At 43.3% G+C, this 12401-nt stretch overlaps 1 protein-coding gene across 3 annotated transcripts in view; it reads left to right on the forward strand.

Annotated features, from left to right (window-relative positions):
* The window catches only part of ALS2 (alsin Rho guanine nucleotide exchange factor ALS2), an 80385-nt gene that overhangs the window by 45321 nt on the left and 22663 nt on the right, over positions 1–12401 (forward strand). For all 3 annotated transcript variants that reach the window (XR_010786329.1, XM_066575424.1, XM_066575425.1), the window contains exons 16-19: positions 544–614; positions 3504–3570; positions 3854–4053; positions 11116–11181. Coding sequence is in view for 2 of the 3 variants with exons in the window: in XM_066575424.1 (XP_066431521.1) it covers positions 544–614; positions 3504–3570; positions 3854–4053; positions 11116–11181 (404 nt within the window). In the remaining variant the exon portion in view is untranslated. The remainder of the gene's footprint in view (positions 1–543; positions 615–3503; positions 3571–3853; positions 4054–11115; positions 11182–12401) is intronic.

Here is a 12401-nt window from a genome sequence, read left to right on the forward strand (position 1 = left end):
AAACTGTACACAATATTCCATGTGTGGTCTGACCAGTGACTTGTAAAGAGGAAGAACAATGTTCTCATCATGTGCCCTATGACCTCTTTGATGCAGCCCATGATCCTATTTGCCTTGGCAGCAGCTGCCTGACACTGGTCGCTCCAGATAAGCTTACCATTAACTAAAATGCCCAAGTCCTTCTCCATGCCAGTGTTACCCAGTGGTTTCTCATCTGGTGTGCAATGGTGACATGTATTTCCTCTGCCTATGTGCATAGTCTTACTTTCATCTATGTTGAACCTCATTTGCCACTTTTCTGCCCAAACTCCCAACTTATCCAGATCCATTTGCAACTGCATTCTGTCCTCTTTTGCGTTGATATCTTTGCATAGTTTGTATCCTCTGCAGTTATTGATATTTTACTGTGCAATCCTCCTTCCAAGTCATTAATAAATATATTATAAAGCATAGGGCCCAATACGGACCCCTCTGCTTTCTATAATTGAGCCACTTACACACATTCTCGCCCAGATCAAGCATTTTCATTCTCTCTTTCTACAGTTTTCCACACACCATATTTTTGCACTTTCTACGCTGTGGGTGGAGCCTATATCTGAAGACGTTGCCGGAATGTGAGTATTGTAGCAAAAATCTGTTTGTTTTGAGTTCCAAAAATGATGTCTGTCTGGTTTACTGAAGCCGTGTCCTTGGGATGTTAAATAGCTGTGCCTTGATTTTGGACGCTGTCCATGTATCTACGTAATGTTTTATTTCTTGCTCTAGTATAAAGCTGATGTTTTATATTTCAAGCACCACACTGGTAATTAAAGTAAATCTGTCAGGAAACTATTTAAAATGATATGATATGAAGGCAGACTAGATGGACCGTGTTGCTTGCTGCCAATCTTCTGTGTTTCTATGATCTATTTCACTATATTTAGAATATTAATCAAAACAGTCATTTTTAAGTTTACTGAGATGATTTTGGTCAATTTCATACATTTGCTTCGCAAATTTACATCAGTGCTTAATCAGAAGGGCTTAAATCAGTAATCTAGTGATTTTATTTAACATGTATTGGCATGATAGAGATCTAGCATGTTCTTGTGTGATGTTTATTTTAGGTTTAGGTATATAGCCGTACACTTGAGGCCCATTTAGACACAACGATTATTGCTCAAAAGATGTCGCTCAAGCGACTTTTGAGCGATAATCGTTGTATCATTTACAGCGCAAGATGAGCGATCACCTTGCGCTGCCAGCGGAGGATGCAGAAGACATGCGGGGTGTCCCCGCTTGTCTTCTGCATACAACTGTTCCCCCACTCCAAGCGCCCGGCTGTTGTACAGCTGAGTGCTGGGAGCGGAGGATGTAGAAGACAATCAGGGTGTCCCCCTTGTCTTCTGCATCCAGCTGTTCCCCCCCCCCCCCCCTCCCAGCGCCCAGCTGTCATACAGCCGAGCGCTCAAAGCAGAGGATGAGGAAGACAAGCGGGTGTCTCCGCTTGTCTTCTGCTTGGAGCGCCCGGCTGTTATACAGCTGAGCACTCCATGCTGGGTATGGAGAACACAGCTGGACCGCTCTGTTCTTCATACCGAGCCTGTTATCAGGGAGCGGGATACAGCTGAAACAATAGTATCAGCTGTATCCCACTGTGAATCCCTGATGAGGCTCATTGTTGTCTTACAGCACGCTGAAAGACAATGATGACCGACGGGATAATGAAAACTGAAAAATGTCAGTGCAGCTAGACACAACGATTATCGCTCAAAAGACAACATTTATAATCGTTGTGTCTAGATGGGCCTTTGGGCTGCTTTTACATCTTAAGATTTATCGTTCGAATGATTGAACAATGTCCGAGTTCGCTTGTGCAGCCTGATCATACAGGCAGATACATCGTTCACTCGCTAAATCATTCAGTCCTTCACTGTATCAGAGAATGAGAACAACTGAACGATCGGTATTTAAACCGATCAATTAGAAAACTAGTCAACAATGCTTTTCTCGCTTGCATGAAATGAACGATAAGCGAACAAATTACTGTTCATCGTTCAGTCGTTGGCCTATTTACACTGAATTATTATTGTTTAAATTTGATGCAGCAATATTTTTTAATTATTTTTGTGACTTGACCACATCATGTGCGGACTCTAGGGCCATGCACAGACACTAGAGCGATTACATAGTAGCATAGTATGGTAGACTGAAGGGAGACAACCTAGTCCATGTAGTTCAGCCTGTTTCCACCCCTCCTTGTTGATCCAGAAGAAGGCAAAAAAAACTATGACGCAGAAGCCAATTAGCCCATTTGGGGGAAAAAATTCCTTCCCGACTCCATAATGGCAGTCAGAATAATCCCTGGATCAACGTTTAAACGTATTGGACACCGTGGTCATGTGACTACCAGATATGATGACACGTCACCACCGGTTGTATTATTTGCATATGGGAGCAAGTTTAAAAATCCTGGGAGATAACAAACTTTTTAATTCCAGTGTATTGCTCATTGAGTTTCATAGCAGCACATTTATGCATGCGGTTTAAAACTCACCAAAATTCTAGAAGTCCATTTGAATTTCGCTGATGCGTTGGTTGACTTCTGCGGTCCATTTTGTCCTGCGTCTTTAGCAATTTAGAAGATTTTAAGTATTAAAGGGGTTGCACCAGAATCGCAAGCTATTCCCTATCCACAGGATAGGGAATACTTTTCTGATCAGCGCTGAGATCCCCACCGATCCTAAGAATGGGGGCCCATATTCCCCTGTCCTTCTCACTGCACCCATCGCAGTGATGAAGAGATTAAATGGAGCACTGCTCATACAAGTGTACTGGCGCTCTGTTCATTTTTAATGCAACTGCTGGAAAAAGCCAAGCGGCAAGCGCTTGGGTATTTCCGTCAGTCCCATTGAAATGAATTGAGCGCCAACCATGCATGCTTGACCAGCACTCCATTCAGTGTGACTTCACTGCGGAGGGGTTAAGTGACCGCGCAGTGATGAGAAGAAGAGGACATTGGACCCCTGTTGTCAGGATCAGTGGTTTTCTCAGCAGTGATACCCTATCCTGTGGATTGGAGATAACTTGCAATTCTAGTACAACCTCTTTAATTGTCTGTATATAAGGGCTTATTCAGACAAACGTATATCGGCTGGGTATTCACGCCGACCGATATACGTCGTCTCTCTCTGCAGGGGGAGGAGGCTGGAAGAGCCAGGAGCAGTGCTCTGAGCTCCCGCCCCCTCTCCGCCCCTCTGCACTATTTGCAATGAGTGGGTGGGGCTAAGTTTCAGGAATTAGCTTTGCTCCCATCCCGCCTCCCCTCATTGCAAATAGTGGAGAGGGGTGGAGAGGAGGCGGAGAGGGGGCGGGAGCTCAGAGCACTGCTCCCGGCTCTTCCAGCCTTCTCGCCCTGCTGAGAGGGACACCGTATATCGGTCGGCGTGAATACCCGGCCGATATATGGTCGTCTGAATAAGCCCTTAAGGTGTATTTCTTCATATGGTATTTATTCCTTTCAGAAATGGTTTAAAGATCACAACCCCGGAGGAACAACTGACTTTAGTTGCTTTGTCACCACAAGAAAAGGTATGAGAATAGTTAATATTTATTAGAGACTGTAAGTTATTTTCAGCAGTTGCAAACAAAAATTGAATTTGCATGCGTAATGTATTGTCCTTTAAGTAGTAAGTTTGGCTTTTATGTGAACTTGCTAAGACCACAATAAGTTATGAAGTGTTGGATTGTTAAAAACTGTTCAGGTACTTTTGTGGACAAATGACTATAAGTTTTACGTCCTTCTGAAAAGTGTAAGATTGGTTTATGAATTCCAGGCTACACTTCTCTCTACTTGTGTTTTTATTTCCTGCAGACTAAGTGGCTTCGAGCGATAAGCCAGGCAGTGGACCAGGCTCTACGAGGGGTATATGAGCCTTCACCTACCGGTACTGGAAGCAGTATAAGGCAGGATCCTCCTTTATCACGCAGCGCCAAATACACCTTTTACAAGGATGCAAGACTAAAAGATGCCGCTTACGAGGGCCGCTGGATAAGTGGAAAGCCCCATGGCAGGTAGATCTGTAAATCTGACCAGAGGCATTTGCAGTTTGCATGTTCACCCCATACTTGCATGAATTTCTTTCCACACTTCGAAAGCATAACTGACTTCCTGTGTGTGGAGATAAGTAAATTACATTATTGCACCGCTGGGAGAAGAGAGCCATAGACACCCTAGGCATTTACTTTTCACCTCACATGTTTGATCTGATTTATATCACTTAGGCTGCCTGTCCACGGAAGTTGCCGCGGGAGCTGCCGCCCAGGAGCCGGCAGACGGATCTCTGCGGTGAGCCTATCTGACAGGCTCACCGCGGAGAATCGCGGCAATTCGCAGCACGATGATTCTCCACTCATGGACAGGTAAGATGCGCTTTCCATAGCAAAGCTATGGAAAGCGTGCACTGCGTTCCCCGCGGCCGGATTATCGTCGCGGGGAACACAATGCAAAAGTGCCTGTAAACAGGCAGCCTTACTGGAAAAGCAGATGGTTAAACTTGAACAGGAGCCACCTCTGTAAGGCCGGTATCACATGACCACACTTGAATTGCCGAATCTGTGATCGTATGATCCGCAGTAATACGTTGTTTAATCAAATACATGAGATTACACAATTCCGCTCACATATACGGGTCGGAATTGCGTAATCCGCTTGCAGAAAATAGAACATAGCGTGTTCTATTTTACTGCAGAAATCCACGATATATAGCCCATTAAGCTCTATAATCACGGATATACCCACAGCCCATACGCAATGTAATCGCGTATGGGCTGCAGATACCAGGGTCATTGCTAAGCGACGGCACGGGAAATACAGATAAATGAAGGGGGGGGGGGGAAAGCTGTACTGTGCATGATAGCCTGCTGAGTACATGGTCATACGCAGTATATTACGTGGCCGTATGGACAGTCACTGAGCTTGCTGTCAGAATCTGCTGCGGGCCTCCCGCACATGGAATCCGACCCGCTCGTGTGAGCCCGGCCTAAAGGACAAATCACCAAAAGTGGTTCCAAATCAGTGGCTCGGCAGTCATGTGTTATACTTATTAGCATCACCGCTGAGTCTTGTTACTGGCTGTAGTGGTCCCCGCAAGTATACTTGCAGACTGTGGACTTGCCAACTCCTTCCTGAGCTCAAAAGCAGTATTCCTGCTAAGCCTTTGTAGTTAGTAAGCAGGGTAGTGTGGAACTTGGGCAGTGCTTCATCTAAGCTGGATGATAATATAGAACTGCATTATATATGTATTAATGTGTAGTGCCTGATAATTGGCTATAAAGTAGCCAGCTATATACGCCTACATAGTATTCAGGTGTGTTAAATCGCATCCAGCTCTAGCATAGTCTACATCTCTCATGATGGCCTAGGGCAGTGAAACAGTTAATGTCTGTATGCCTGGTGGTCTATACTAGTAAGGGTGTTTGTGTCTACATCCCTGGTGATATAGAGCAGTGAAAGGGTAATTGTCAGTATACCTTGTGGTCTACGTCATTGAAGGTTAATAGAAGAAATACTAGTGGTTTAGCTTAATAAAGGGGTTCATTTCAGTATTCCTCGTTATCTAGGACAGCAAGACTATTAATTCCATTATCTCTACTGGTCTTGTGCCGTGAAGGGGTTATTGTAACATAGGCAGTGATTGGGTGAATGTCAGTCTACCTGGTAGTCACAGTGGCCTATGAGTCCTTATGAACTTTCAAAACAATTCTTCACTGACAAGAACTTTACTGATACTAAAATTTTTAATTTTTATTAATATGCGTTAAAAACAGGGTGGGGGGGGGGCATACACATATTTGTATAGGACAAAAGAAAATAATTTTTTAGAACATACTAGTCTCTCTTTATGATGATTAGGACATAGCTACACTGGCTATCATCATGATTTATATGTGTAGCCAGCTTTTCTTTTCTTTGTTCAATACCCACAAAAGTCACGGGTGTTTCAGGTGATTTAGATCCGTCACACCACGTTATATTGGGGAAGTATCCACATACACTACCGTTCAAAAGTTTGGGGTCACCCAAAAAATTTTGTGTTTTCCATGAAAAGTCACACTTATTCACCACCCTGGGTTGTGAAATGAATAGAAAATAGAGTCAAGACATTGACAAGGTTAGAAATAATGATTTGTATTTGAAATAACATTGTTTTTACATCAAACTTTGCTTTCGTCAAAGAATCCTCCTTTTGCAGCAATTACAGCATTGCACACCTTTGACATTCTAGCTGTTAATTTGTTGAGGTAAGCTTGAGAAATTGCATCCCACGCTTCTAGAAGCATCTCCCACAAGTTGGATTGGTTGGATGGGCACTTCTGGCGTACCATACGGTCAAGCTGCTCCCACAACAGCTCAATGGGGTTCAGATCTGGTGACTGCGCTGGCCACTCCATTACCGATAGAATACCAGCTGCCTGCTTCTGCTGTAAATAATTCTTGCACAATTTGGAGGTGTGTTTAGGGTCATTGTCCTGTTGTAGGATGAAATTGGTTCCAATCAAGCGCTGTCCACTGGGTATGGCATGGCGTTGCAAAATGGAGTGATAGCCTTCCTTATTCAGAATCCCTTTTACCCTGTACAAATCTCCCACCTTACCAGCACCAAAGCAACCCCAGACCATCACATTACCTCCACCATGCTTAACAGATGGCGTCAGGCATTTTTCCAGCATCTTTTCATTTGTTCTGCGTCTCACAAACGTTCTTCTTTGTGATCCAAACACCTCAAACTTGGATTCATCCGTCCACAACACTTTTTTCCAGTCTTCCTCTGTCCAATGTCTGTGTTCTTTTGCCCATCTTAATCTTTTTCTTTTATTGGCCAGTCTCAGATATGGCTTTTTCTTTGCCACTCTGCCCTGAAGCCCAAAATCCCGCAGCCGCCTCTTCACTGTAGATGTTGACACTGGTGTTTTGCGGGTACTATTTAATGAAGATGCCAGTTGGGTACCTGTGAGGCGTCTGTTTCTCAAACTAGAGACTCTAATGTGCTTATCTTCTTGCTTAGTTGTGCAACGCGGCCTCCCACTTCTTTTTCTACTCTGGTTAGAGCCTGTTTGTGCTGTCCTCTGAAGGGAGTAGTACACACCGTTGTAGGAAATCTTCAATTTCTTAGCAATTTCTCGCATGGAATAGCCTTCATTTCTAAGAACAAGAATAGACTGTCGAGTTTCAGATGAAAGTTCTCTTTTTCTGGCCATTTTGAGCGTTTAATTGACCCCACAAATGTGATGCTCCAGAAACTCAATCTGCTCACAGGAAGGTCAGTTTTGTAGCTTCTGTAACGAGCTAGACTGTTTTCAGATGTGTGAACATGATTGCACAAGGGTTTTCTAATCATCAATTAGCCTTCTGAGCCAATGAGCAAACACATTGTACCATTAGAACACTGGAGTGATAGTTGCTGGAAATGGGCCTCTATTCACCATTGTAGATTTTGCACAAAAAAACAGGCATTTGCAGCTAGAATAGTCATTTACCACATTAGCAATGTATAGAGTGCATTTGTTTAAAGTTAGGACTAGTTTAAAGTTATCTTCATTGAAAAGTACAGTGCTTTTCCTTCAAAAATAAGGACATTTCAATGTGACCCCAAACTTTTGAACGGTAGTGTACGTTAAAGGTGTTACAGAAGGTTTAGATCTGCCACCTCACGTTGTGTTCAAAAGCTTGCTCTTTTGTCACATAACATCAAGGAGTAAAAAACTTTTATTAAAATTTTTACTCTTGTTGCCTTAGGTCAGATAGAAAAAAAGTATTAAATCAGGTGATAACCTCAAGTCAAATGAGCAAAAATTATTATTTGATAAGGTGTAAGCACTTCATGTTGTACTTTCTATATGTATACACTGTCACATCGACGCGTTTCTATGACACTGCATCAGCGTGTCACTTCATCAGGATGGACTGGCTGCGTACACTTCAGATCATATGTTTGCTTTATTTGGGTTAGTACTTTTGAGTTTATTTTATTTTACTCTTAATACCCCAACAGACTGTGCTGATACTGTCAAGTCTAGGCCCAACGCGCCAGCATTAAACAAATCGCAGATGCCTTATTGAAAGCAATATCGCGACTTATAAAGCTTTGCGCTCCCTACTCCTCTAAGACCCCAGCTTATGCAGGGTAGATAAAGACCCAGCCTGTACAAGATGAATGCATAAATCCACAATTGATGACAGTGGACACTTAGTGCATCAACCTCTGTTCGTTATAGTTGAAGCACATATAAGCTTCTCAGGCTGAGCACAAAATTTATATGGTAGAGACACCCACGTTTATGGGGTTTGTGAATTTAAGCAAAGCCTGCACCCATGTGGTCAGAGTTATCTCCTCCACATCGCAGTTGTGCGGCAGAGAGAGCTTAAAGAGCCCACATTTACGGGGCAGAAGAGTAAAGACACCCACATTTACGGGGTAGAGGTGTTAGAGGGCCCACATTTATGGGGCAAAGAGAAAGATCAGAGCTACGTTGGCCGCGATATATAGCCAGCAGCCAGCATAACCATAGTAAGACTGGCTGCCAGCATAACCATAGTAAGACTGGCTGCCAGCATAACCATAGTAAGACTGGCTGCTGGCTATATATCGCGGCCATTGTAGCTCTGATCTTTCTCTTTGCCCCATAAATGTGGGCCCTCTAACACCTCTACCCCGTAAATGTGGGTGTCTTTACTCTTCTGCCCCGTAAATGTGGGCTCTTTAAGCTCTCTCTGCCGCACAACTGCGATGTGGAGGAGATAACTCTGACCACATGGGTGCAGGCTTTGCTTAAATTCACAAACCCCATAAACGTGGGTGTCTCTACCATATAAATTTTGTGCTCAGCCTGAGAAGCTTATATGTGCTTCAACTATAACGAACAGAGGTTGATGCACTAAGTGTCCACTGTCATCAATTGTGGATTTATGCATTCATCTTGTACAGGCTGGGTCTTTATCTACCCTGCATAAGCTGGGGTCTTAGAGGAGTAGGGAGCGCAAAGCTTTATAAGTCGCGATATTGCTTTCAATAAGGCATCTGCGATTTGTTTAATGCTGGCGCGTTGGGCCTAGACTTGACAGTATCAGCACAGTCTGTTGGGGTATTAAGAGTAAAATAAAATAAACTCAAAAGTACTAACCCAAATAAAGCAAACATATGATCTGAAGTGTACGCAGCCAGTCCATCCTGATGAAGTGACACGCTGATGCAGTGTCATAGAAACGCGTCGATGTGACAGTGCATACATATAGAAAGTACAACATAAAGTGCTTACACCTTATCAAATAATAATTTTTGCTCATTTGACTTGAGGTTATCACCTGATTTAATACTTTTTTTCTATCTGACCTAAGGCAACAAGAGTAAAAATTTTAATAAAAGTTTTTTACTCCTTGATGTTATGTGACAAAAGAGCAAGCTTTTGAACACAACGTGAGGTGGCAGATCTAAACCTTCTGTAACACCTTTAACGTATGTGGATACTTCCCCAATATAACGTGGTGTGACGGATCTAAATCACCTGAAACACCCGTGACTTTTGTGGGTATTGAACAAAGAAAAGAAAAGCTGGCTACACATATAAATCATGATGATAGCCAGTGTAGCTATGTCCTAATCATCATAAAGAGAAACTAGTATGTTCTAAAAAATTCTTTTCTTTTGTCCTATACAAATGTGTATGCCCCCCCCCCCCCCCCCTGTTTTTAACGCATATTTATAAAAATTAAAAATTTTAGTATCAGTAAAGTTCTTGTCAGTCTACCTGGTGGTTTAAGAGGTAGTGAAGGTTTTAATTCCAGTACACCTAATGGTCTAGGGTAGTAGAGAGGTTAACGTAAGGCTCCCTTGCAGTCTAGGTCAGTCAAATGTTTACCTTTTAAAATCCCTGTTTGCTGTAGGGGAGTGATTCAGGGGTTCTGACATGAAAAAAAAATTTTTTACTTGCCTTGGCTGGCCAGGACCGATCGCCAGGCATGTCCCCTCTGTCGGGCATCTTCTTCTGTAGCTTCTAGAAGCAGAGCTGGAGAGGTCAAAATGACCACTTCCTGCTCTGCTCCGTCCGTTAGCCACTTCCGAGGTGAACGGACGGGCGCCATATCACAAGCAGTGCTTGCTGTGGGTGGCCCGTCCGTCCTGGCTGAACTCCCAAGTTCTGCGCGTGCGCAGTGGAGAGGCGGCCCGTCCTGACTCCTCTCAGAGGGCACCTGTCTTCTACACATGCGTGCAATCCCGGAGGGGGGCGGGCCCATCCAGGCTTATCAGAGGAAGAAGAGAGCCAGCTGAGAGATGACCCCCGCTGCACAACAACAGGAAAAAAGGGTAAGTATTAGGTTTTTATGCTTTAGCAGCCATTAATCGTTGATTCCCTGTGTCCATTAGGCAGACCAGGGAACAATGGCTGCTAAAACAAAAATCTTATTCGTGTCAGAACCCCTTTAATGTCAGTATACCTGGCGGTCTAGGGCAGTGAAAGGTAAATCTAAGGATCCCTTGTGGTCTAGGCCCGTCAAGCGGTTAATTTTAACATCTAGTGGAGGACAGTCAAAGTGCTATTGCTGTATACCCAGGATCCAATGGTTACTTTCCTCTTCAACTCCAGCATTGTTCTTACTGGAAGGCAGACCTAATACAGTTCAACTTCCTGTTTCTTTATCCACTGATCATAGAGATGAGTGCAAGGACAGGATAGAGTCAACCATGCAGCAGTAATGGTATGACAGTATAGCTTTCTATGATTAGGCAGAGTGATTCTGGAGTGCTCTGCCCAATCATTAAGGGAAGCAATCGAAGAGTGCTTGGGAGCAGGCTTTAGCTGTATATGGGGTAGCTTCTAAGCTGCATGACAACGTTGGCGTGCAGCTTAGAGTGCTGAGAGAGGGGCTTCTGGGCAACTGGGGACTCTGTCTAAGTGCGCTCCAACTGCTGTCCATATTTCCTTTACTTCAGATATGCATTTGTATAAAGTGGTCTTCACTGTCGTGGACTTTTGGCTTAATAAAGTTGCTTGAGTTTGCAGCATGGATTTAGAATTCAAAGATATGACCGATTTAGTACCAGATGTAACTGACAACTCCTATTGCTTTTTCTCTAGAGGAGTATTGAGCTGGCCAGATGGAAGGCTATACACTGGCGAGTTCAGGAATGGCTTAGAGGATGGGTAAGTGATTCTGATATTAGAAAACTGAGAAAAAAGAAAAAAAAATTATGTTTATTGATTTTTGTTGAAGGGACAATGAAATACCCTGTTTCCCCGAAAATAAGACGCGTCTTACATTAATTTTTTGCTCCCAAATATGCGTTACGTCTTATTTTCAGGGGGTGTCTTATTTTTCAATGAAGAAGAATTCACATTTATTGTTTAACAAAAAAATGAACATTTATTACCGTATATACTGCACAGTACCGTAGTTGTCACCACAAACCAATATAGCTAGACAAACTGTGAAAACAAAGCAAAAATTACTCAATGACAGTCATGTCATCATTTTCTGGCACATCATCATAAACATCTGAACCCGGAATCTCCTGCTGAATTTCTTGACACTCCATTTCTTGTAAAATCTTCGGGCCAAAGCAGGAAGGATTTTGCCCCAAGAATCTTCCACGATTCCTTTCTTGTACTCAACGGAATAGCTCTTTCTTTTTGCGCTCATGTCTAGGGGTAAAAATATACGGTAGCAACATTGTTTATTTCTTGTACTTAAGACTCTTCAGCAAAAAAGCAGACATCCCCTATTGAATCAAAATGACACACAAAAAATAAGAGCTGTAAAGTACCTGGCTCCCACACACTGTCTGGAGACTGTAATGCTCACCCCCTAAGGCTGGAAATGCACTCTGTGAGAACCCAGCCTTAAGAATCACACATATGGTTGCCTGACTCACACACAGAGCCATAAAAAAAAGTAACGTACCTGCAGACAGAAGTACCTGTACCACTTGTAAGCAGGGATGGTATTGCAGCTTCCGGCCACCAGGGGGAGCTCATCACAGCAGACGTGTGCAGCAGCAACCGAACGACATTATGGAGTTTTCCAGCCAGCAAGGGGAGCTTACAACAGCACACTCGTACAGCACAGGAGGAGGTAGAAGACAACGGGGATGCCAGCAGGTGACAGGCCTCTCGACTTGCCTGCACACTTTAGTATGCCTTATTATCGGGGTGTGCCTTATATTAGCGATTTCTGCAAATTTCTTAATGTGTCTTATTTTCGGGGAAACACGGTACAAACGGGTGTGTAATCAATCATATAAACAAATAATAGACAAAAGCCCGGGATTAGAAAATGAGGATTACAACTTGAAATTTATAGTGCCCATTTGCTTTTACCAGTTTTGAACATTTGCACAAACTTCACCTAACAGTTTACGAGAAAC

Source organism: Eleutherodactylus coqui, chromosome 8 (genome assembly GCF_035609145.1).
Source record: "Eleutherodactylus coqui strain aEleCoq1 chromosome 8, aEleCoq1.hap1, whole genome shotgun sequence".
NCBI lineage: Eukaryota > Metazoa > Chordata > Amphibia > Anura > Eleutherodactylidae > Eleutherodactylus > Eleutherodactylus coqui.